Here is a 27,533-nt window from a genome sequence, read left to right on the forward strand (position 1 = left end):
TGGCACTGTGTGCCAGCTACTAAATGAAGCCATGTGTGTCTGATGCATTTTAGCTCAGGTGGTTGACTCCATCTCTGAAAGTACTCCTACAGTTTCTCTTTAAAATACAACCTTCTCTTTCTGCTTTCAAGTATGACTACTATTTATTCAAAATGTTTTTTTGTGTTAACCCCTAAGAGATAGTCTATTTTCTGTACTAAGTTAAATAAATACAGTATTTTTCTTCCCTACCTTGGGGAATGTTGAACAGTTTAAATAATTTATACGCATTAATGAAACATCAAATCAAGAATACATAAAAGCAAAACATAATTTTGTTTCATTTTGCATAGTTACAGATCAAAAGCTAAAGGCAATGTGCTACATTTTTTTTTTAATTATGATAAATATTAAGAAGTTTACATCTAGCAATATTTAGTGCACTATGGGTATATCAGATACTGTATTCATTTCTTACATTTCTAGCAAGTGCACTAAGACACGCTCTGAAGATGATAGATGTCAATATGTGGGGCTGTTGTCTGTGACCTTTGCTAAATTGCAAAAGTACACCAAATATTTGAGATACACATTGAATAATCACTCCCTACATTTTCATTTGCATACTTGAATGTGGCCCTGAAATAAACACTTCATTTTCATTTAGAATTTTACCACTGAATATGAAGATGTATCTTCCCCCATCACTGAAATCTACTCATCTGCATGCCACAGGAATTCTGCACCAACAGTAACTTTCAACTTAGAATACTAAGGAAGAAAGGAAAGGCTACCTTAACTAGCTAAAAGTGTGGGGAATTAGGTACTATATAATTACCTGAGCCAGACAATACAATTACGTAAGTTAGCAATTAACACATATTATCTTATTTTTTGACATGTCATATTAGTAGAGCACTCTGAGGAATGACTAACTAAAATTAATTTAACTTTTTAACAATTACTGATCTTAGAATGGAGACTTATGATCATTATGAAAATTTTTGAATGTTTCTAAAATTTAACATCTTGGTATTTTTGAAATTCAAAATGAATTTGATTACTATTATTGTAATTATACTAATCTAATTATAATGAGAGTTGTCTATTTACATTTTGTACAATATCAATTGTATTTAATATTAATGCCTTATGATTAATGCCTTACCAACAGTATCTTGTGGTTGAATAGGTTCTGTGATTTCAGATGGATCACTGATGCCATGCTTGTTTGCTGACACAACTCGAAAGACATATGGTTTTCCTTCTGCAAGGTCAAACACTGCATAGCGAGGAGATTTTACAGCAACCTGTGCATTGACTCTTTGCCAGCTTCCACTGCCAACCATGGACTACAGAAGAAAAAAAAAAAAAAAAAAAAAAAAGCTGAAAATCACTTCTGGGAACTGTCAAAAAGTGAACATATTGCTATATTGCATACTGTCATGAATTTACTCATGAGCTAAAGGAGAAGGATCATTCTCAAATGCCTCACTTTAGCATATGCAAATTTTCATAGCTCATGCATTCAAATTCTCTACAATAAAGGTCTGAGGGCTTCACTGTCTCCCTGTTTGCCTAGACTTTGGTATATGTATTCTTGTACATATAGCTAACCTTCAGCTAGGACCATGACTGTTACCCATGACTGGTTCCAAGAGTTACTCTCATGTCCTGCAAAATTTACTTGAACACTCAAAGATTCAGTATAAAGCAAGTCCTAATCCAGATTTAGCAAAAAGGTAGGGAGGGGCATGTTACATGTACTTTACTCACTGACATATCTTTATGTACTCTGTTATGTAAAATTGTGTCTCTAAAGCATTCATCAAATGAAATAATTACTTTTGAATATTCTCTGTTGTACTGCTTTTGGTATAGTAGCTGAGCTAATTGGCATCATAACTGTACATAGAAGAGAGCCAGCAAATCAGCACTCTGGGAAAATTATGTTGTCCATTAGATCCCCTGGATAATCTGTTGGCCCAAAACAAAAATTAGTCATGGTGTATTTCAGAGATTTTAGTAAAACTCAAGTGCCCACTAAATAGCTTAAATAAAATTACCTTCTGACACAGAAAGGTGCATAAAAATTAAATTTTCATAAGTTTTGGAACAGAGAGTCCATGAACAAAGTCTGATAGACTGTAAACTTCTTACAGAAGGAGCAATGTTTCATGGCACCTGTGAAACTACCCTGTATATAATGAGGCCTACTATAGATAAATAATGAAAAGGTAAACAGCTGGAGCCCATATATCAAGATCTTTTCCATAGATACTGAACTCACCTACTGTTCTCAATAGCAAAAAGGAAATGTAACTTTCATTTTCTTCATTAAACAGAAGATGGAATATATGAAAACATCATTTTGCCATATATTTTACTTTCTAGTATAAAAAACATTAATTTTTGCATTTCAGTTTCACAGAGACATGAATCAATATCACATTTTACTCTGTAGTTTGATTTGATTTATCTGTTAAAGAATGCTTTAAAGTAACATTGCTATTCAGCATGGAGAACTCAGTTTCAATTTATGTTTCTTGAGGCCTTTAAAAACTCTTTTTGTTCCTCAACACTGAGACTTCTTTATTTGAAATATATTAATTAGAAATCATGATTTCCTAAATTAACAAATGACTGTGAAAAGCAAAAAATAATAAAAAAAATAAAAAAAATAAAACAACCCAAAAAAAATTCACCTATGAACTGATCGGGCTATTCATATATATAAGCTATTTATATGTCAAAGGATTTTAGAGTCAGGTATTAATTAGTATAATGAACCTTTTTTTCCTAATAATAGCCTTTTACTCCTCATTCTCAGTTTCCCTCAGTAAGTTTGGCATTTAATTAAGATTCATTTGTTCCTCATTGCCACTTCAGTACAGTGTTTCTGAAGCTATATAAAGCTATTCCTGTAAAACATGCAGATACATAAATTTTCTAATTCATACATAGACTGAAATTCAGCTACATGTAAGTATCCTCAGTAGACATTTACATCTGAGCTTTTCATTTTGATGAAATCTGATTCTGAAAACAAGTAGGTATTTTCAGGCCACATTTCATCCAACAGTAGTCTTCTAACACAGGATACCTGAATCATTACAGAAAGTTCCAGTTTCTGTTTCATCTCGGTAGGAAAGTGTAGGTAACTAGCTCAGATGTACAATTCTAAATTATAGGCAGATAAAGTTAGAATAAATCTTGTACTTGCTGTCAGATTGTGATTGAAAGCATGCTCCTGATGAAGGGCATGTTACTTTTATTGTCTTTTTTTTTTTTTTTTTCTAGAGTCAGTGACCAAAACTTCCCTTTTGGTTGATGTATAAATACAAGACAAAGAGCTGGTTCAAAATGCTTAATTTAGTTGGCATGAAATTTATAGATAAGAGCAGATGTATACAAGTAGGAATAAATACAAAGAAACAATGATATGATATTGTGTGGCATAGAGAGAAAATAAGATACTTATTTAAATGGAATAATTTCTTACCATTAGTTTTCCTGAATATGAAAGACAGAGTGGGAGAAATCATAAATGTGCCTAGTGGAAAATCTAACTGGTGAGTGGACTTCACTTTACCCTTAATATTTCAACACCCAGCAGGTAATGGATGCTGAATACAGTAGAGATAGGATATGAGGGGTTTTGGAATTGGGGATTTTGATGTGACTGAGAAGAAAAAGGCAAGATGGTGAGCTGCAAAAAGTGGGGTGATGTGCACAAAATGGTTAGCTAAGAAATGAACTTCAAAGGAATGTGTTGAACAGTTGTGAGAAGAAAAAAAAAGTGTAGTAAGGATCTGCTGACACAATATTCAACATGGAAACTGAATGTGTGGCAGTTTTATGGACGGTTTCACTGTCCATGGATCATTAAGAGAGGGCATATGCTAGATTCATCATTCATAAAAACTAAGTATAGCTTGGCATGTAAGAGTTTTAGAGGTCAGGTATGAGGCCCATTTTACTTACTGAAGTGATGGGCAAACTTTGGAGCAAGGCGGAAAGATTACGACCTCTGGCTGCAATTCAACATATTTAATTTACGCACCTGGCACAGGGACAGATTTATCTAAATCTTAGTAGCCTAGATGGGAGAAGAACAAGCCTCTCCTACTGTCATCATCCAAGTTCCCTATCAAGTCTAGGGGATGAAGAAGGCTGCCAGGAAGACTACCGGGGAGCAGTGAACCTGAGACAGACATCTGCCTCTCTACTAGCCTTTTAGGGAATAAACTGGAAATATCAGGTTATAGCACAGGGTGCAGTAAGCCTGCAAAAAGAACACTGAGAATCAAGCTATGAGTCACTGCTTATTCCTTGCTCTACTGCAGGACTACCATAACATTCCTTGTAATACAGGTAAACAGCAAACTGGAAGTCTTGCCTGTAGGGATGTGAAATCAAAGACTTTTTATTTATTTATTTATTTATTTATTTTCCATTAAACTGCTACCTTACACACATAGTTTGCTCTCATTTTAGCCAGCAGCAAGCAAATTGCACAGGGGTATCCTTTTCCCTGGACCTTGAATTTCAATATTCATTAAATCATGTAATATGACATTTGATTGTCCATGCCTATCTAACATCTCATTACCAGATCCTGTGAGACCTCAGAAAGTGTTAGTTTTATTGCTCATTCTGCAGTTCTAAAAATGAGTTGAATATAATTGCATGTGGCAATGAAACCCCTCATAGCTGAATGCCTTTGTGCAGTACAATGTACCTTCTCAATGAAGTACGTCAATGGCTCCCTGCCACGGGGAACAGGTGGATCCCAGCTGAGTACAACATATGTTTTGCTGATTTCTGAAGCATGTACATTGGTGGGAGGGCCTGGAATCTGAATATCGCCTGGAAGAGTAATAAATGTAGCGAGTGTTAAACAGCAGATTAACCTCAGGGTCAGCTTTTACGCTACAGCCCACTCTGCAGCACAGTGCTCAGCTAGGACATCATCCATGCAGTCCACTTGCTCACTTCAGCTCCATTTTGAGGAATGAAGTATCAGCATTAAAAGTTAGTTATTTACTTTTTCAGTTAAAGTTAAATATGCCCCTGAAAAGCTGTGCATTTGTCACACATTTTTTCCTTTGATCACGTTTGAATTACTTTTATCTGCTGGGTAGAAAGCCTTGGAAAAAAACTCTCCACTATATGCAAATAAGATATATTTTTTGATCAAAGACAGAATTCCAATGTGGCATTACAAAAACTTAGGCTAGAAGATACCTGCAAGGGAAGTACAGTAAGGAGAAGAACAGCAGAAAAGGAAACAGAACCTATTAACAATATAATGTGATGTGATTATATGATAATATAATGTAGACAGCTAGCACAGTCTAAAGCACTTCTAAAAAACATGGATAGGAGGCAGACAAATGTCACCAGCCCTTTGGTGACTCCACCAATTGGAGTGGCCTAATCAACCTCCCCCCACTCCTTACTTGCCCTACAGTGCTACCAACAAGGTGAGGCAGGACCTGCATGCCAGTCTGGAGGCAGTCAGCACGGCTGTTCATATCCACAGTCACCCACAGAAGCATGAGAAGAAGCCAGTTTCCCTACCAGTGGGATTACAATGGTGTAAAGCAGCACTACATAGGAATGGCTCGGGACAGTGAGAAACAGCTTCAGGTAGAGCTACACAGCTCTGAAGAAGCTTATTCTTGGTAATAGTTCAGAAATAGCAATTCAGCAGATACCTTCAATTTTTTGTTTGTTTGTTTGTTTACAATGGAGAAAGCAAAAAGTTTCATTCTTTTAAGGCAAATTTTGTCACTTCCTCATGTTAATAGGGAGCTTATGTCCTCTAAATGGTCAGAATTTGACATCAAAAAAGACAAAAAGGATTCTACAAATAATCTCTAAATGATGGAAGCAATGTTTTAACATTTTATAAACATCTCATTATTGAAAAACTTGAAGCGAACATAGTTTCTAATGATATGACATGATAGTACAGCCCACTTGCTCAGAATGAAATGTCACCTGGCACTAAAAAGGAAATACATTTCTGATCTATGAGATCACTTTTTCAAAAGTGGTATCCAATCTTGTGGATGAAAATAATGATCTATACAAGCAATAGTATGTGGAGATTCATATTCTTCTATTAAATATGAATAAATAAAACATGAATCCCAATGTCACTATTTATACTCACACCAGATTGGCTGTTTAACCTCCTGATCATTCTCAGGCAATCCTGAGAAGAGGAACATACCCTTTGAAGCCAGACAAGTTAGACAAACTTGTTCTGAGCCTATGTTGTGATTCTGATACTATAACATCCCTAACAGTTAATTAGGATACCATAATCAAAATGGAGAAATTTCATCTGTCCCACCCATGCACTGGAGAAACTATTTAACAACTAATTCACCATTCAATTGCACCTGTTCTCCGGTGGATTTTCCTATATTATGTTATTATTGGAGTTACAGCTTTATAAGCTTACTTTGTTGAAGACAGTATAAATACATATTTTGTTAATATACTATGCCATTATAGTTAACATTTTTGACAGGTTAAGTGAAAAGAAAATCATTATGCAACCCAAAAAAAAAAAAATCATCACATATAGAAACAAAGATGGAAGATATTCGGGCTTTACTCAAAATTTGGAAATGATCTTTCCAGTTCTTCTGAGGAAAAACAATGTTTAATCTATAGCCTTAACAACCTCTCTATTCAGGGAGAGAGATATTAATTAAAGAATTGGGATAGATTTGCATAAGGTGTTTTTGTGTTGTTTTGTTTTGTTGTGGTGTGGTGTGTGTGTGTGAGAGAGAGAGAGAGAAAGCAGAAACAACTTGCTCAGATCACCAAATTCAGTGTAAAGAAAAACTATATTTAGCTCCCAGAAGGCTAGTTGAAAAGAAAATTTGGGTGATCAGATATGTTCAGCTGTTCAAACTGAGCCTAGCACTGGCCAAAGCTAAAAGGTGAGGAGACTGTCAGAACATAATGAAACTAATATGGTACTGTCTATCCTTTCAGACCTTTATCTTCCACTTGTGTTCTCTCAGGCTTGCAAGCCAAAATATCTGACTATATATGTTACTATAAAGAGTTTACTCAGTAGGAGGATGTCTTTTAAAGCTATGTTTCAAAATAAATTGCTGAAATCCTGGGATACAAGCAAATGGACTGAAATAATAGAAATACAACATACCTTCAAGGTCATCTTTACTGATTACAATCTTTCTACCTTCATCCACATGAATAGCTGTTAAGCAAAGCATTCAGTTAGTTTCTTGAACCAGATTACTATATTTACAATTTTTTTTCAAATTACTGTTCATCATCTATCAAAAACCCTGTATGCCTCTATTTCTATAAAACTGCTTTAAATCTTTCCACAGATGCAATCAGCTCAGAGTCATACATTGCTTCTTTAACTTCCATAGGAAAACCAAACAAGACAGTACTATTTAAAGATGTGCTAAAAAGTAAGGATCACAGCCACAATAGATTTATTCAATTGTCTGGCAGATCGGCAAACAATTGTATATTGTATATTGACTTTTGCCATAGGCATTGGCCATAAAGCCAATGGAAACAGCATATTCAGCTCAGGTTTTACAAGTAACATTGGGGCAGTCTTCATAATGTGTTTAATTACCTTTTGTATAAAAGCAACACACAAAACAGAAAGTGCACAAGTATACAGTATATGGAATAAAAGTACTCCCCAGAGCAAGACAGCTTACTGCACTCATGGAGGAGCTCTCACAAGGCTCCTTTGCAGACTGCAGTGGCCTTTAGCACAAGACCTCAGAAGGAGTTTGTTTATTAGATTGACTTTTTCCATCTGCCAGAAAAGTTACAATACCAGATACCCCCAACCTGTAGCAGGGGAGCTTTGTGCCACTAATGGCACTTAACTGAGGAGAAAGAAAATAAATAAATAAATAAATAAAGATGCAGATAATGCAGATAAGTGCAACCATCTGTAGGATGGTGATTTTTTTTTTCTAAGATAGACATTTCAATTACTTTTTCGAATGTTTCTGCCAGCAAACATAGAAGTTTATGGGACCTTAGTGCCTGTCTCACATTGCAAATGTTACAAGCTTCCAGGGCATACTGAAAGCTTGAAAACATTGTTCCTTGTAGTAATTTATATTGTTTGTATTTAAAGCTAAGTAAAAACAGCTATAACTGAGATGGAATCTCCAGGTCCTGAAAGATTGTCCATGAGGACCTTGCCATTCCAGCTATACACCCTCCACCCCACCCCGCACCCTCCCATTGAAATTAGTGAGATATTCATTGAAAGGAAGAAATAAGCACTGCTGCTTAGGTTAACTAAGCAAATAGAATCTGAAAAAAATGTAAGATCACGTATTCATCATCTGTTCCAGCCTCACAGAACCTACTTTGTGTTCTTTCCAGGTCAACAGGGTCAAGAGCTGCAACCGGTTCAGAGACTCGAGAAGGCCTGCTAATGCCAGCGTTGTTCACTGCTCTCACACGGAATATGTAGGACCGTCCCTCGTAAAGACCAGTCACAGGGTACTTGCAGATTTTTACAGGAGCATCGTTGCACTGGACCCAGTTTTCCAAGCCTACTTCACATCTTGGAGTAGCAGAAGACAGCTTTTATCAGTGTCATCCCACAATAAAAATACGCCATCCTACATATTCTGTGATGAGTCAGCATCACAGAAACCACCCTCATTAAGTTGAAGGACTAAACTATGTCACTCATCAATGAAACACTCTTTATACACTCTTTCCTCTGATCAGACAACCAATTCTCACCTTGTTCATATTTATTCATAATACAGTTGCAAAGGTTATTTTTCATGCATGTTTTTTTTTTGTCCTTGTCAACTCTCTCTGCCTTCCTTCCACTTAGTTCTCCAACTTGTCATATGACAAAAGTTATTCACTTTTATTTTTAATATGCATCTCTCCAGAAGATGCTGAAATTGGAGCTTTCATCTATTTTTTTCCATCTCTTTCATGTCATATTTTTAAGGAAGCATCGTGCCTTTTCCTCTGACAATGGTTCGACCACCGAGTCATCATGAAGCACAATGATGTCCTCATACTGACTCCTTTGTGTGTACACATATGTTTTGTCTCCTATTACTGTAAACTTTCATGGAGAAGACTGCCTTTTGCCCTAACAGTACTGGGAAAAATAGGGTTGTGATCAAAGGCTACTTGGTGCTGCAGCAATCCAAGTAAAATGTCAAAAGAACAGCTGGCTAGATTATATACAAAATAGGTGAAATTCTCCTGTGATCTATGCACTGCACAAATTGGATATAACTGGTAGAGTCCCTAGGGCTTAAGTTAATTTCCTCATGCTGACTGCTATTCATAAACCAACATTTTCCAGCAATTCCCAGACAGTTGTCTCTGAACTAGACCAAATTACGGGGTAGCAAATAGCAATGAGCTACAAATGTTGCTTTTGAGTGCAGAGCATTATACACTGTGAAATCACTTCAGTAATGTTTTTGCTGACTGTCAGTTTCAAATACTAAAGATCAGCTGTTCTGCTCTGGCTGCAAGGGGCAAGCCTACACTTCAGTGGAAGAGATGCAAAACAACACTTGGGACCCTGATCCTGGGCTGCCTGCACTGAGCTGAAACCCTAGCAAAGTGCAAAGCAGACTAGAAGAGGGAGAGAACTGCCATTCTGATTTAAACTACCAGCTCCCAAAAGCCTGTGCCTTGAGCCCCTGCTATACCACAGTTATGGATGAAAGAAAAATATAATTATATAATAAATCCTAGATTCCAGTGTTTACAGTATACAGATTAAAGAGACTAAATCTAATTCAAGATATCTATGGATTCTGGCTTCTATAGATTAAATGATGCCAGGGCTCATTCTCTGACTTGGCCACATCCATAGTATTGAACATTTTAATGGTCTGATAAAGTATGGCTGCTTGCAAATGATTACTGGAAATGGCCCCTGGTCCTTACTAACTCCCAGACTGTACTCGGAATTGCCTGAGAAAGAACTAGATTACTAGAACTAAAAGTGTGCCAGAAAACAGTACAGTTATTTAACAAAGCAGGCAACCAACAGCGCCTGGGGTCTGTAAAAATATAGCTAAAGAACCTAAGTGGTCAAGGACATATGATGGAATTTTTGTAGTTACGTATATGCATGCTTTGGGTAATAAAATTAAATAAATACCAATGTTTACATACTTGTCAACAAAATATCCAATGACTGGGCTCTGGGAGGTCGTATTTGGTGGCTTCCAGGTAACAATAACATAGTCTCTGTTAGCATCATGGCACTTCACATCCATCGGTGCCCCGGGTGCTCCCGCAATCAACGCATCAGCATCTGGATTACAAATAAAAATAAATCAGTTTTGACTGTGACTCCTCTGAAATCTACAACAAAGACTAAATGGAATATTTTCAGTTCGCTCCACTAGCCTTTTACGTGAATGGGAGCCCAAAGATTTCATTATACACTAATTCACTGCACTAATGAATCGGACTCATGTATATCTCTCCACATGGTTAAAAGTTTTCAGGGATATTTTTAAGGTATGGAAACAGTTTAAGCATTAAGCCCCCATTACTTCTCACAGAAATTAAAAGCCCTACTGCCCCACATGTTTTTGATCTTTCCCACTGAAAGCTGTAACTCAGTGGGTTACTGACCAGACCAAGGTACTCAGTAACAGCTATGTAGCTGAGGAAAATAAATCTCTTAGGAAATGAAAAGTTTTCAAACTCCTGGTACATTTCTAAGGCTACTTTTTATTTAAAGTCTTAGAAGTAATGAATGTACTTTCATTAAGATACTTTTTTGTGGTTTCATTTCTGAGGTATTGATTGATATAGACCCATGACTCCTAGTGGAGTCTCCTAACAGGTTCTCTCCCTTCAAAAAATGTTTTCTATAATACAAAAACATACTGTATAAAGGGCAAATTTATCCTTGTATGGATTTTTTTTTTCTGAAATAAAGCAAAAGCTGCAAGTTTAATTTGAACCTTAATTTGATGTTTTCCCAGATTTTCCTAAAATATCAGCAAAGAACCACTGTGACCCTATAACAATCTACCTCCTGCAAGGCTACCCCAGACTTTGCTGTTCTTTATGCACATTTCTTGCAGGTAAATTTGAGGTATCTCAGAGGAGGAAACCTAAGGACTGGGAAAATCATTTGCCATAATGCAAAGACAATCAGTTTTGAGGTGGCCTGTAATCCCTTAAAATATTTATTTTCTATGGTCCTGACTCTACACATTACAATGACTTTGTAGCATCAGATCACAACCTACATTAAAAAAAGATGAGAGAAAGACCAACAGAGGACGCTACAGACTCTGGAGGACATAGCTCAAGTCCTGGGTTCTGTGCATGTGAATGCATTAGACAAAGTACAAAATGGACCATAGAGATACCTAAAATTGACCCACCAGTATGCAATAATCTTCTAGGAAAGTTAGTATACATTAGTGAGCATTTTTCACTTGAGTAGTTCATTTCCTTGAAGGTAATTGGGAACTAGAAATCTTTAGCAAATTGTTTCCAGTGAGATCAGGGTGGCTTGCTTAGGATATATTGCAAAGCTGATGAAGCCCATGTGCGAGTCCTGTGAGGAAGATGTATCTTAACCATTCAAAAAAACATTCATTGCTCCATGCAAACTGTCTGGAAAACTCTTCTGCAAGACAAGCATTTTACAATACATTTCCAAAAACATCCCAGATCTCTGTAGGTTTAAAATTAGTACAGCTCTAATGGCTTCAGTGGGGTTGCTCCAGCTTGCCACTGCTGAACATGTTGTCCAATGTATTTAAGAGAGTGAAAGCATTGCTCAGCTAGAGTTATTTTCATCCTTCAATAAAAGAACTTAAAAGAAAAACCAAGTTTTGCCCGGAGGTACACGTGGGAGCTCATTCTCCCTTCACTGAGAGTTGTACATGCAAATGCAAGGGCAAATTATGACCTTTATTCTATTTTAATACATTTATCTTCCTTTCAGCTATGTCTCTTGTGAAAACTGTATTTCTTCAATGAGCTAATTTCTTACTTTGCTTCTTTTCTCTGATTATTGAGCTGACTGTGATTGGTACATTGGTGGGAATATTTCTGTTTCTTCGTCCTGTGCCTTCTCCTAAGGCCCAGTGGCACAGAGTGTGAGAATGCCCAGCAAGACTCATTCCCACCTGGCAATCTCTATAAATAAATAAAACAGTGAGTAATGGTGCCATGTGAAGATGTTTAGTCCCTATCAGGAAAGGAGAAAAACAAAGGAACAGGTGCTTTCTTCATAAGAATGATTTACCTGGTTCCCCAGGAAGGAAAATAACCTCAGAAATATGTTCTTATGAAGCTACCCACTCATGTAAAGTGACTATGCTGTTTCTAGCACAGACTACAGTATACATCTAACGACTATGGAATACCACAATGCCAACTTTCTTTTCTGCTTCATTCCTTACATGTGACTTTTTAATAAAATAGCTCTTTCTACTGCTCTTTTTTTAATTTCTCACAAGAAAGGAATGAAAACCTTACCTCTGACAAACAGGTATGCACTGCATTCATTCACTCCACCTTTTGTAATCATACGCAGGGTGTATAAACCTTCATCATCCTTGTTCAGATGAGTAAAGGACAGAGCTGCCTGGCCTTCTCCAAAATACAGCTTTGTCCACTTGGAGTCCTTTATCAGCACATCTGAAACAGAAGACCCATCAGACACATCACCACGCTGGCCAGAACTGCATATATCCTAGTGCAGCTGTGCTAATCAGAGGTACCCACTACACCAGCTTTATGGTAGCTTTATTCAGAGTGACAGCGCTTTGATACTATGAAAACCCAAGCCGGGTCTCTCTAAACTCATTGCCTCAGTGAATTTTAGAGAATATGAAGTCTCAGAATACCCTGTGTAATGCCAACAGCAGAATTTCCATCACTGTCACTTTGCATATGCTGACAGAGAAAAATATTATCCACATTTTGAAACAATTATGTGAAAATCTGTCATACCTTGTAATGAATGCAGGGTGGAACTTCATTTCATTATTAATAAGTTTTGCTACCTGTTCAGGTCAAATGTCAGATTACTCAATTTATTTCTCAAGTTTAAGAGACGAGATTTCAGTTTAATCTGGACCGCTATAAATATAGACTAAATTTAAATCCTCAAGGCATGCCTGTTGAGCAGTGAATGAAATTAAATTTGAATTTCTCACAGGTGAGAGGTGGTGACCCATGATTAATGCAAATTAATCTGATTGCCTAGTGAAACCTGAGCAAAAGAATGAGCAGGATATTTTATGCTAGCCAAGGGACTTTCTTCATATCACCTTTTTAATAATTGATTGGATTATTTTTAATTCTTAACTCCCTGAGACCTATTGCATACTAATTTATTCTAATTGATACAGCAGAATTATATTTAAAGAAGCTGAATACCTATAAATGTTTATTACTCTATTGCTTAAATATACTTTGGAACAGGCTCTTGAATGATTGTAAAGGAATCAGGTTTCTCAGCTACCAGCTGAATTGCATAAGAAGGTATAAAAAATGAAACACGTTCAGACACTACTAAAACTTACAGTAGTAAATTACATGATCACCTAAGCATACAGGTGTTTAGTGAAAAGAGTACAAAGTAAATTCAGTCACATTTGTTCACAGGAGATCCTTTATCATGAGATCCTTGTATGTCCCCTTTCTGTCATGTCACAATGGTACTGACACTTTGTGGAGAGAGACATGAAGTACTTTAGATGAAATCAGAAAATGTCTCCACCTAGAAACTTTAACTAAGTGTGATTTCTGTGGAAAATCCTGAAGAAAAAATAAAGTTGAACAACCAGTACCTTTGAATAGCAGGTCACTTATTTAGGTTCCAAGCTTGAGTGGAATCATAGACACTCTAAATTGAATATATAGAAATGGCAGAAAAACCTGTCATATTGTCTATCAATGCCAGAATCATCCATTCCCACTGTTTATGTGCACCTTAAACCAGAAACTATGGAGGCAGTTATGTTTTCTAAGAGCAGAAAAACTTCTTTCCTTCACACAAGGTCAAAGAAGCACCAAAACCCTCAAGTAAGAGGACTATTTGTTAATGCAGTCTGGATGGATGACAAGAGAAGCCAAGAAGTAAAGATATTCACAAGTTTTAATAGGGCAGGTATTTATGTACTTGTGATCACAATAATTTTACAATATGAGGGCGTCACTGTTGTGATCAAATCCCCAGTCTACTCACATGCTGTGCTCTGTCATTCCTATCAGAACTTACCAAGGAACTAACCTGGAAGAGACTAACACTCAGAGTCAGTGTGACTCAACCTTCACTTGCTGACTTCAGTACATGAGATATTTTTTCTAAAACATTGTTCTGCTGAAGAACATTCTGCTGAAAAATCAGATATAGAGTGGGGAATTACTATAAATTGAAGTTTCTCTTTATCATGTATTTTGGTCTGCTGAAATATACACTCAATTCTGCACTCTGTGAATTTTTCCTCTGAATTATTTATTTATTTATTTATAAATTCTAGATTACAGTATAAATAACTGCAGAATGCTGGTGTGTATAGCTTTATAATGTTTATATTACACTAGAGATCAATAACAGAAAGCTCCAGTTACCAGCTGAACTCACATCAAGATTGAATATATATCCCTTAACTATTATTTTGATTTAGTTCTTTCAGTATCTTAAACTGTTATAAGTGGGCCATGAATTGTAGACATCATACTCATGTTTGTCAAATCCCAAAACACTTTAGAGGATTTGATTCAGTTGACTTATATGCCCCTAGGAGTCTAGTAGACAACCTCAATAAGCTTCACTCATGTGAAGCTTATTAATACTGGATAAACACATATTTCTCTTGTGTATAATTACTAAAATTACAGATCTATACAGATCTATGCCAGGGCTTTAGTTGTTATTATTTGATTAATAAAAACTGAAAAATCTTAGGAAAAATGCAGATTGTCTTAATACAAGAGTAGAATTAAATATTACCTCTCCAAAGGGAAAAAAAAAAAAAAAAAGAACATTGAAAGCACATAATGCTGAACAAATTATTAACCTTCTCGTCATTTATATTTATGCATTGCCTACAGCTCTCAAGAGACTCAATACAGGTAATTGTAGCACACAGCAAAGGTTCATAGCTCAAGAATTCCTGCTGTATTTGGAAACAAGTTCTGCCAGTTGATACATCTTCAAAATATTGTGATCCATGTAGGATCACAAGGAAAGACAATCTTAAGCTTGTTCATATCATCGTATTTCCCTGTAATGTAAATAGAATAATGGGATGAAAGTCTATCTGACTCACTAGCAAAACCCCATTGCCTTCAAAGAGACCGTGTTTTTATCTCAGGTTTTCATTTGGAATGTAACCCTATGGCAAATAAGGGGAAAAATAGAGCATAACTTTGTTATATATCAGGAAGGAATTATCTTGGCATCATAATTAATCTGAACGGATAAATTGTTGTTCAACTACCCATAGTGCAAGAACATTTCATAGTGGATGAAAATTTGAACAACATGGTGCAACACTTGAAAATTAGTAGCTCCTCATGGCTGTAGTTCCCAAAACAAAAGTTCAGAGACTTGGCACCTTGAGAATCTGGGCCCAGTAGGAGACAAAGTTAAAGTACCATTGAAAATAATGGCTCTCCTCAGAGTCTATTGATAGCAACTTACAAACCCCTGTACACTTCAGTGGGAAGAGAATCTGGGTTCAAGGATGAGCCTTGTATTTTAAGTTATTCACCAAACAAAACAGCCATTTTTATTATTTCATATTTTCACTGAATATCAAATTTATGTAAAATAATGATGTGCATGAAACAAAAGGTATAACTATCAGCAATAAAATAGTCTCTTTTTTGATTTTCCTAATCTCAATTTTTCTTCACTTCCTTATCAATGTTATTAACATTTCTTTGTTTATGCACCACATTTTGTTAGCTATAGAATTTTACCACCTTGTCTATGACCAGTCCAAATACCAGCACTGGGAGTCTGCTGTTCCCATATGTGGTTCCTTTGGGGAAAGGTTTCAAGGTTTCAGCATTCACTTGAATCCTCAGAATATGTACTTTAGGATCCTACACTGAAACTGTAGTTGGTGAAAAGTTGTAAGCTGAATATCTATGATAGCCTAATGTCTGCTAAAATTTAAGTAGGTGTTTTTTTGTTTCTAGTTTTTTATTTTTTTTTTCGGGGGGGTGGGGGGGGTGAGGGTGGAGAACTAATACTACTCATACAGGGTTAGTATACTATTAACCAAACACTGCAATGTGCTTCAGGGATGCTTTTTTTTTTTTTCAGTACTTCCATTAAAGACTTCTTTACTTAGCATAGCATCATTTTTCACTGACAAAAGAGACAAAGGCCTACAAACGTGGTACTTACACAGCAGAGCAAAAGCCTGTATTTCAGGCCTGATTCCTCTAAGTATTTCTGAACTATAAATTAAATATGTGTTAACGTAAAATTCACAATAGTGGAGCAAGATGGAAGAAGAGAACCACGCCTACACCTCAGTGCTTCAAACATTAATTTACTGCTTTGTAAGTACCCTCCAGTTCAGTGGTCACAGCATTCAATTATAGATTATGCTCAAACCTAGGAATTGACTTTGGTTCTCCACCTACTCAGTAAATGTTCTAACCACTGCGTTATTAGTTAATATGAGATTACCTCCTTTGCTGTAAATGTGGACCAAGTAATGTAATTTAAGGAGAGATCAAGCCTGTAAATTCTAACTAGAGATATTTATCTGCTCTATTCTGAAATTAGTTCTGAGAATCTCATGTTCCAAGCCTGGTCAGTGTTTTCTCCGGCATTTTCCAGATAGCTTCTATTCAATGTACTAACTTACCATCTCTATACCACTCAGCACGGGGCCGTAGTCTTTTCAGCTCTGGGGTGACCAACACAGAACACTTAAGGGTCAGTGTTTCACCTTCAGTTGCAAAGGTGACTCCAAATTTCTCCAAAAACTGGACGTCAAAGTGTGTGAAGCAAACATCATACGACAGGGGCACTATGCATGAGAAAATGAAAACATTCTTAAGTAACTTTTTGATATCACAAGCTGATTACTGTTAAATCTGAAGAGGAGATGAACTCTCTAGTATACTATACGCTGATCTAGAGATGCAAATGGGAAAGAAAAAGACGGCTCAGATTGCTACTGAGTGCTTAGAGAACAAAATCAGAAGAAACAAATTATATTTTATCTTCTCATCTGTAAAACATTATTCTGGCTTTCATTAACAATAAGGGTATACAAACTATCAAAGCAAAAAAATATATTTGCTTACAGTGGAAGGGCATTATCCCAGCTGGGTGAGGCTCTTCACCCTCTCGGAACCCTGTAAAATACAGACAATAAAGGTTCATTGACGAGAACATATTTATTTCTTATTTTAATCATGAAGTAGGACTTACTTCGTACAACTACAGCACAATTAGTTGATGCCTGCCCATGGACATTTGTTGCAACTGCAGAATAAGTAGCAGAATCATCAAAATCGGCTCTGAAAAGGGAAAATCAGAAAATAAATGACTATGCAAATACAAATACTCCTAATGATCAATATTATAAACCAAGCTGTGTCAGCCCTTGGTAAAGTGTATAAAACTCTTTGCTTATATCACACTGTACAAGAAGTTGATGAAAGACAATCAGAAAGCTGGTACTGGTTTTGCTATAATTTTATCACAGATTAGTGTGCAGGCTGCATTAACTTAAGCAAACTAGAAACGACCTTTAGAGAATGATCAAAAGGAGATAGCTGGAATATGACAGTCTGGCTCTTTCCTTTCTCTGTGTAACCTTCTTAATCTGTCTTGCTCTTTTGCTACATATTTTAAGAAAGAGACATGGAAGAAAAAGACGTGATGCTTGCAGAAAATTTGTCCCTCTGTGGCTAGCCCTAGCAGGTAGATACTGGCATTTTTTGCCTCTCTTATACTTCTTTTTAGGCAATACAAGCGTAATGCTGGAAAAACTATGGAATATGACCTAAATTCTTTATGGGCACAAAAATTTTGGTTTGATTTATTTTTAGTGAGAAAATATATTTATTATGTAAGGACAATAAAATAACATAAAATAAAATAACATAAAATAAAATAACATAACATAAAATAACATAAAATAACATAAAATAACATAAAATAACATAAAATAACATAAAATAACATAAAATAAAAAAGTTAATTCACGTAACGTAAGGCCCAGTAATGGAATGTCTTATTTACTCTATCTTTTCTTGAAGGATAATTTATGTCAGCAGATATATGGCTAGTTAAGATACGAGTCCATACCTTGGTGTCCCAATTCTTTACTTATTTAAAATTGGTTCAGTCAGGAAGTCGGGAGAAGTATTACATCCATGAATGTGACATAAAATTGAGGTAAAGGAAAGGAAACTAATTCCTTATGTCCTTATATTTTTGGTGCAATTACATGAAACTACAGTTAAATAAACTTATGTGCTGTGTCTAATAAATATAAATATAACTCCCTATTGGCTAGAAACATTAAAAATACTTCAGACTGTTCTAAATACAGATTTAGGTAGAGTGATATAGATTTAGGTAGAGTGATATAAAATACAGATTTAAGTAGAGTGATATAGACCCCTTCCCCACCCCCCCAAAAAAAAAAAAAAAAAAAAGAAAGAAAGAACTTAGTCTGGAGGAAAAAAATAATTGTGAAAAAGTTGGAATATTTCATTTTGATATTTCACAATGAACATTTCAATTCAAAAAAAAAATCAGAATTTACTTCTCCTTTATTTTCAGAAACATACTAAACACTCTAATATGAAATACTCCAATATTTTTGCTTTAAATAAACTAAGTGTTGTGTCTGGCCCTATTTGATACCTTTTCTTGAACTCTTTTTCTTTAGCCAAGTACTCAAAACTATGTCTGTGTCAAACAAGGTTATTGAATTTTTTTCTATTTCTTGGAATTTCTATTAGGTCTAGCCATCAGTTAATCAGAATGCTGAAATACATACAATTAAATCCTGCTTCTGTGTAGTTCCAGTGCATTTAATAAAGACACTCTCAGGAATTTCTGTTGATGTCTGCATATACTTAGTTTCCTCTAAAAAGAAGAAATTTGTATCTTCGTGGTAACTGCCAGATGAAAGGGATGAAATTATGGTTGTACTTGTCTTCTGAGAGGTCATGTATCTCAGGTGCGAAAGAAGAAAGAATATTAGATGTAAATTGTATAACAGGATGCCAATTTGGGCCATGTAGCACTTGTGACAGTCACATCAGACACCTGTTTTTCAGCTCTTGCATATATTCTGGACAGTGTCATATCACAAAAATGATACTACCTGTACTGTGATGCCTAAAACACAACTTGATAAAAGCTCTCTTAAATTGAGTTATCTCCCTAAACATACAGGAGTAACAGCTCCTCCTAGAGGTAAATCTCCGGCCACAATTTTCACAAAATAAAGCAGCAAAATACCAAGTCTATCATACAATTAATTATAAAAGCCAGAGAACTCTTAAGATTAACCCACTTAACCAGAAAGCCTGGTGTAGAATATGAAGCCTGTGAGTGCTCCACTACAGTCTATATAGGCAAAGTCTGAAAAACACTATAGAAAAACTGCAATACTAAGCTAAGTACTATTCAACATCTTGGGGTTTTCAGGAAGGATTTTAAAAATGACAATACCTGTTCACAAATCTACATAAAGCTTAACTAATTTCTGGACTTGCTTGAAAACTGTTGGAGTTGGTAACACTAACTTAAAGACAAGAACAGTTTTTTTCCTATCCCAGTTTCGCATTATTGTTTGTGCTATAATATGCCAAAAGCAAGGTAAAACAGTTGTACAGGATTTTTTCCTAAGTCATGTTGCAATGTCTCTATATTGAAATTTATATAATTCATACACTTTTCATAGCCAAATACAGTGCCTTGCTATAATGAAACAAGCTAACATCAAATGTGGCATCTCAAAATTGTTTTTAAAGAGGCATTACAGAATTGACTGTAGTGGAACAATAAGGTTCTCTGTAGTTACTCGGCACTACATCCCTACTTTAAAGGAGGTATATATAGTATATATTACATACTATACTGTGTATATAATAAAATATATATTAAACAGTGTTAGGGATTGTCCCCTGAAATTTTATTTTGATTACTCTGGTGCTGATGTGCTAGAACAGCTCTAGGCATGCTCTGGTGTGTGACAGCTCCCCAAAAAGATTCCTGGGCACAGCTCAGGAGACAGCAAGAGTCATTTCCCAGAAAACATTCTGGATGTAGCTGCCCTGTCCTGAAAGATAAGATGAGCAGCATGGATATAGTGCATCCCATGCCAGGGGGCCACTGTGTCAGAGGATGTTTTTAGGTTACCATGGCAGGCAAAGTCTAGGACAGCAATTCCTAGTCACTGGAGGGAGGTATAGCATACACTGCATGCCCCCAGATGCATGTCCTATAAAGGATTCCTGTCCTCCTGCCCACTGTCCAGCCCATTCACCAACCTACCTGGAGACTATGGAGGTGCACAAGGTCTTCCTCCAGCCTAGGTGCCCAGGTTTCTCCTGGAGAAGCCATACCCTCCAGGAGCACAGTGCACAGTTTCCTTCAGCAGCATGTGTGCTGGGGGAGCCAGGCTGTGGGTGCAGTGTTGTGTACATCCCTGGCTGTACACAAGTTTGGCAGCTTACAGCCCCCAAACTATATGTGAGTGGTGGATGACTGCCCAACCATTGCCGTACTGGGCTGCTTCCTTACATAAACAAAGCATTACTTCAGGCTGCTCTGCTGCATCAAATACAACTTAATTGCTCTTTAACATTTTGTTGTTACAGAGCATTGGCACAAGGATAAAATAACAGTGTGTCCGAACTGAGGTTAATCCTGATTAACTATCACTTTAAAATAGTTATCTTTTGCTCTCAGTGTTGGCTTAATTTTCTAGCAAAACAGCAGCTAAAACAGTCAATAGGAAATAATTGCCTTAAGAATTACACAGGATTCGGGATCTGAAACATGATTTATTATTTAGCACCAGATGGCATAAAAATAACCCAGAAACTCTAGAAGCATATTCTGAAAAAATGTGAGGCCACAGTCTGCTTGACCACTCAAAACATCAGAAACGTAGAGGTGTAAGAATTGCAAAGCTCTCTCCCTAAAATGAGGAAGCAAAATGCCAAATATCTGATTAACTTTTCAAATGGATATATAGCTGTACTACTCTCAGTCCCCTCCCCATAGTCTTGCCCTCTCATAAGGAACAGCAAAATGCCTCTCATGATTTCCCTGATTGTGAGTGTCTCCAAAGTAGAGGAAACAAAAAATAATCATTAAAGTCTCCAGACAGGAGATTCACAAAAGGATTTTTTTTAGCCCAACCAGCTCAATGCCTGAAAGCAACTATTTGACAGAGGTTGTCTGGATTTGTGATGGAATAAGAATTAATTTTATCAGAGGGTACAAAAGAAAAAAGAAATTACTGATCTACTGACTGACCACGTGTTTTTGTTTTTTTTTTTAACAACATTTTTGGTTTATGATGAAAAACAAGGTCCTTATAGTTATTACGAACATAAAAATATCTCCTAAGTCCAGGCACTTTCTTCTACTTAAGAGTTCCTAACAATTCTACCTATTTTCTGGAGGTCACTGCTTTGAAAGCATTTTATAGTTCCTTCCTATGATCTCTAGCCTAGCTCACCAGGGGATAAATCAAATCATCTTAGACAGCCTAATACTCAGTGGTCTGCCTTCAAACCTGGTATTGGAAATGTATGGTATTAGTGGGTAAGAGCTACACAGCACATTGGTTTAATACACACTCTGAAAAAAAAAATTTGAACAGGACGACAAGTTACTTCAAGTCCTATTTTTTTTTTTGTGCCAGATAATACTTCGATTGAGGATTATCCTAGTAACTGTTTGCTTCCCTTTATGCTGAAAATAGATAAATAAAGTTTCCTAACAGCATGACAAAGTCCATTGAGTCAAGACAACTTAGAAATCATATTTGAAGTACCCAGGAGGAAAGGTGTGGTGTCTCCAACTGTTATTCTTGCATCTTGATGGAGAACGTGTTTTCCAACCTTTACAAAGGTCAGATAAAATATGCATAGAGTACATTTAGATAGCATGAAGTGTGAGGGCAGAGCTGTATCTGTCCCAAGGTACTAATACTTTTTGTGAAAATTAAATTGCCCTGAATCCACATGAGGTTCTGAAGTGCTAATGTTTGTGCGGGGAATATTCCCCAGGCAGATACATCTGTTTAAAATGCATGTATTCATCCATCTGCCTTGTGTAGATTTAAACACAGGAGTTAAGAGTGAAATAACATTTTTCCTGAATTAGAACACAATTTGGTGCATGTCAAGAACAGGAAGCACAACGTAGTAAATTACACAGAGTTAAAATTGCCTCCTTTGAATTCAAATGACAAAATTTTCAGTGTTATGTTTAAATGACACCAAAATGTGGAAATACTCTGCTGGAACACCATCTCATAGACTAATTCTCCAGTCAGACTGAACCTGACTTGTTCTTTTTGTTTAGTTGGCTTTTTTTTTTTTATTGAATAGGGGAGCTCTGTTTTGGGGCTGCATCTTCCTCAAGCCCATCTCAGTGGCTCCCAGTTATTGCAGATGATAGGGGACAGTGACTGATAAGCCAGAACATCATAGACCTTTTAATGTGGGGGATGTTGTCTGTGTTTCAACAAGGAAAGAAGAGAAGCACACCATACATGCTGACTATGCACACACTGGCACTGCATATCTGCAAAGCCCTGGGACCTGCAGTTTATCACCACACAATCAACCCTACACAGCTCCCCGGCTTTGCCTCCTGAACTGGAGGACTGCCTTTGCCGCAGTGCCTGCACACCATCCTGCTTCAACCCACAGCAGGAGAAAGGGCAGCCCTCACTCTCTGTATTTCCATTTTAAATCATTTTTAGCCTTTTGTTCCTAATCAAACTAAAATAGCACTGTACTGACTGTATTGTGTCATTTGTTAAATTACAATAGTTAGAAAAGAAGGCTCATTCCATTTTAAGCTTTTTTTTTTTTTTTTTTTTTTTAAAGCAATGCTGACAGTGCTTAGGAGCTGAGCGCCTGATTAGGGGGCTAGCTCTGCCTTCTGGCAGCAGGTATTACACTGCACTCTGCTGGCTTTGCCATACATTTTTGCTGATGCAGCCACAAACCCTTTCTTGCCGCAATTAGAACATTTAAGCAATGACTTACTGAAACAGGAAAGGGAGAGGGCCCTAATAAAAGATAAAACACTGCCAATCTTTGAGCCTCATACAAGTGGCAGTGTGCAGCCACATCTCACTGACAGAACTCTGGAAAAATCAAGCTTCCTTCTCTGCTTATTCTACCATCCAACTCCCACCAGCTCACCTGCCTGCTCATTGCAGGGAGTCAGGAACAACTGGAGCATACTGCTGCCCCCTCTATGCCCCAGTCAACATATCAGGAAACATAATATACCCCTTCATAGTTGCATAAAGCCTAATGATTCAGTTAAGGAACAACTTAACTGTCATACCAGTGAAAGAACTTGCCTATGCATCATAGAAAAACAAACAAGCAAACAAACAGAAACAAACAAACAAACCCATGGCTAAAGAAGTAGCACCAACTAAGAAGTTCAGCATGTTAGGATTTCAAGTACTGCGATATACACTAACATATAAAACATTTTTCAGCCATGCTATAGAGAAACAAGGCATACTCGACTACCTCCAATACAGCAATCTTTTCTTGGATTATGTGCCTATTTCTAGTTTAAATTAGGTGGGATAAAGAAAACGTATTGACCAAACCCACACATTTTCAAGCATGTATCAATCACTTCAGCTACCAGTAGCTTTCCCTGAGAGAATTCCTTTTAGTCTCCTCCAAATCACCTATCAGAAGTGAGATGAAAGATGAAATGAACCACTACCTCAGTGCAGGCTTCTATAACTGTGAGATGTGCAAAAATTGTAATAAAAGCTTCAAATCCTCTTCTTTTTTACTGCACAATGGAGATCTTGAGCCCAGGCTCCCAGATGAGGGAGCCTAAAAGGAGCAAGAGAGTGGCACTATACAATATTGATAGCACTGAATTAATGCAGAAAATGTGGTAAATTGAGCACAAAGCATCATAAAAATATGAGACAGTGAAACGAAAATGATCTGGTTACTGTATAGGCTTATGGGCCCTGGAAGACAGCAAACGGGATGGATGAAATTGTGTCCAGTTACTACTTTAAGATGACAAAATGACGTTCTAGTTTTGGTGCCTCAAGAATTTTTCCACTGGGATCAAGGAATACTCATAGGAATAAATATCACACTTGCATCAGAAGGAAAAGTTCACTCCCTAAGCTTCACTGAAGCACTAAAAAGGTAGCCAAGAAATTCCAAGGCCGTTCTGAGTGGCTGTGGATCAGATGACATGCAGCTCAGCACTTTGGTATGAACAGCTGAGAAGAGCACAGAAGTGGATAGGTAGAAAACCCTAACTGTTCTACTTCTAGGAAAAAAATAATACTTCAAATATGCATGCATAGAGATATTTATGGAGGATCCAGAGTTAATTGATACACGTTTATCCTTAAAACATTAATAATATATATGTATTAAGCAAATACATATCATTTCATTGCCTAATACTAATACCACTGATACTAGTAATGTAAAACACTATCAAACCATTCTTCCATGTCCTGCAAGCTGATTTTACGTCTTTTGAGAAGCACAATACAGTTGATGGTCAAATTTTGAAATAAAATAGGTTAGTAAAAAAGATCTATATTCAAGCTTATATTTTTGTTTGTTTGTTTTAATTTAATAAACTGTATAAATCTATGGTAAATTTATCATAGCTCTGGGTCTATAATTCTCCAATGTCCAATTCTCCAAGTGGAGGAGGGAGACCTGTCAGAGAGAAGCAACTATCAGGCAAAAAGACCACACTACCAGATAGAATGAAAGAGAAACACAGCAACAGTATCTGAAGAGGCCAGCTTGGTTGAACATAAGGGACCATGTACGAATACATACAGACCTGCACCTAGTAAACAGTGGATGATGGTAAGTGTATGTGGGAACCAGAGTGGGTGCCAATAAATGACTCTAAGGTATGTCTGAATAATCCCAAAGCCGATTGTGAATGGCATCTACATGACTGATAACCAGCAAAAGAAAGAAAAAAGCTCCAAGATGTTATAAGACAATAGCACCCTTCAGCCTGATGATTACTGATGCTCAGAAAGCACCATCCACACTAATCCTCATTTCTTCAAAAAGCCATTTACTCTCAGAATGTCACAAAAGGGAACTATGTTATGTATCAAGCACCAAGACTCACCAAGCAGCCACTTTAGAACACTAACCAAGGAAGATAAACACAAGAACAATCATTGATTGGCAAGAAATAACCTAAATTTCATCCATCTCCTCAGTCACTCACATCCATACGTCATTTTCCTTTTTCCCTGCTGCAAGGAAGAAGAGTATTACAAAAGTAATGCTAGTGGGATAAAAACAGCTGTGTTGAGATATCTCACAGATACAAAGAGCAGTCAGCAAGTTACTCATGTCCTGGAAGTTGAAGACTTTGAGGTACCTGTAAGTACTCATAAGTACTCAGTACTTATCTCAGAGGTACCTGTAAGTACTACTAGTCTCTGAGAAGTATCCCTTAGGAAGCAATAACAGAGTGTTTCTGGCTGAGAACTTCTGTACAGGAATACGCTTCTCCCATCCTGAGCTATGGAAAGGTGAATCACAGAACCAGAATTGTAGGGGTTGGAAGGGACCTCAAGAGATCATTGGGTCCAACCCCCCTGCCAAAGTGGGTTCCCTACAGCAGGCTGCCCAGGTAGGCGTCCAGACGGGCCTCAAATACCTCCAGAGAAGGAGACTCCACAACCTCTATGGGCAGCCTGTTCCAGTGTAATGCTAGCAAATGGGATGCTAGTCAAGACGGACTTCATTTCAGGATAACAAAGCCATGTAGTGCTTCCCAAAAGCAGACAGAATGCTACTCTTTCTTTTCTGTACTAATGCTACAGGGTTGTGCTCAGGGCTGCTTCCACTACTGACACGTGAAGACAAGGTAGAAGAGGAATGTTTGGCTAGACAAGTGTTAGCCACAAAGATTCTAGCTATGTGAATACAGCTGATACTCATGTTCTGGAGAAACTAAAAACATCTTTTTTGTGCATCTCTTCTCTAGATGTTAATTTTTCTTTTTGAATACCACTGTTATGTCCTCATTTTAATTTGGATGTTTATAGTTTATTTTTTTAAATCTAGTCATAGGTAACAAGTGATATTTCAGTGTTTAAGAAAATCTAGTATTAGTTTTAGGAAGCTGGCATTTTCTATACTGCAACACAGGTATTTTCTATACTGCAAGATTAATATAATTGTGAAAAATAAAATTAATTAAATGATATATTTTCTTTTCTTTAACTAAAAACTTCGTTAATTTTTGGAGAAAAAACAAATCTAGATCAAAAGGAAACTGAACCTACCATATAATAAAACAAAAATTGATGATTGGGTATCTTTGCCATGAACAGCTAAATTTCTGATTACCTTAAATAGTTTCATCATGACAAGATCATAAAATATACAGACAACTTTCCACTTTGAAAAAGAAAATAAAATTCTAATGAAAAAGGAACTACTTATGTCAGCTACTTACCTCTATCTTACTGTCTTCTTGTATATTGCTGGAGCTAAATAATAGAAACACCTAATTTTTCATTTTCATTTCATTTTCCTGATCTAATATCCACCTACTTAGTGAACCTTCTATAGCTTAAGTGTGAGAACAACAGAGAAGTGTGTTGAATTTAACAACTCTCTTGCAGCATTTGTATGGTTGTTTTATTGTATTTGATATAAAATATTTTGTGTAGAGTACAAAAACCTGTTGAATTCATCAGAATAACCTACCTATTTATATGCAACACGTGTACTCCATATTTGCTTTCAACTCTGTACTTTGCTGGATCACTTGCAGGTGTAATCAATTCCTCATTTTTATACCTGACAATCAAGAAAAAAAAATGAACTAATAAGCAGCTTCTATTCACTGTAATAATTCAGTTGATTTTTACTCAGAGGTATAATTTATTACCATCTGAGTTACATATTTATAAATTTTCTCTACCTGTGTACTTTCCAGTATGTATGGATAGATATACATTGGGCCATGAAAGTGAAGGAGAGTCACCACTGCAGTGGAAAGAGATATGCACCCAAACCAGAAAAGCTGGTAGTAGAGAGAAGGCAGGACGTGACTTTGAACTTTCCAGTCCACTAGCCATGACATAAGATGGGAAATAAACTTTGATCACAATAAAGCACTTCAGCTCAAAAAAGGAAACAGCAACAGAATAGTGCCTCAGGTTAGTTATTCACAGTCTGCTCTGTGGACATCCCATATATATATAGGATGGTGCTTACACAGCTTCAGGGCTATTACGTGACTTTCCACCTCA

The 27,533-nt window shown here is 36.6% G+C and overlaps 1 protein-coding gene across 3 annotated transcripts in view; it reads right to left on the reverse strand.

The window, feature by feature from the left end:
- MYOM2 (myomesin 2) overlaps positions 1-27,533 on the reverse strand; it is an 84,256-nt gene that overhangs the window by 39,279 nt on the left and 17,444 nt on the right. For all 3 annotated transcript variants that reach the window (XM_084284280.1, XM_084284278.1, XM_084284279.1), the window contains exons 6-15: positions 26,986-27,078; positions 17,447-17,535; positions 17,320-17,370; positions 16,875-17,039; positions 12,514-12,675; positions 10,177-10,318; positions 8,379-8,578; positions 7,172-7,225; positions 4,721-4,848; positions 1,148-1,331 (exon numbers count right to left, since the gene is read on the reverse strand). In XM_084284280.1, coding sequence (XP_084140406.1) covers positions 1,148-1,331; positions 4,721-4,848; positions 7,172-7,225; positions 8,379-8,578; positions 10,177-10,318; positions 12,514-12,675; positions 16,875-17,039; positions 17,320-17,370; positions 17,447-17,535; positions 26,986-27,078 — 1,268 coding nt within the window. The remainder of the gene's footprint in view (positions 1-1,147; positions 1,332-4,720; positions 4,849-7,171; positions 7,226-8,378; positions 8,579-10,176; positions 10,319-12,513; positions 12,676-16,874; positions 17,040-17,319; positions 17,371-17,446; positions 17,536-26,985; positions 27,079-27,533) is intronic.

This window comes from Netta rufina (genome assembly GCF_964035555.1).
Source record: "Netta rufina genome assembly, chromosome: 3".
NCBI lineage: Eukaryota > Metazoa > Chordata > Aves > Anseriformes > Anatidae > Netta > Netta rufina.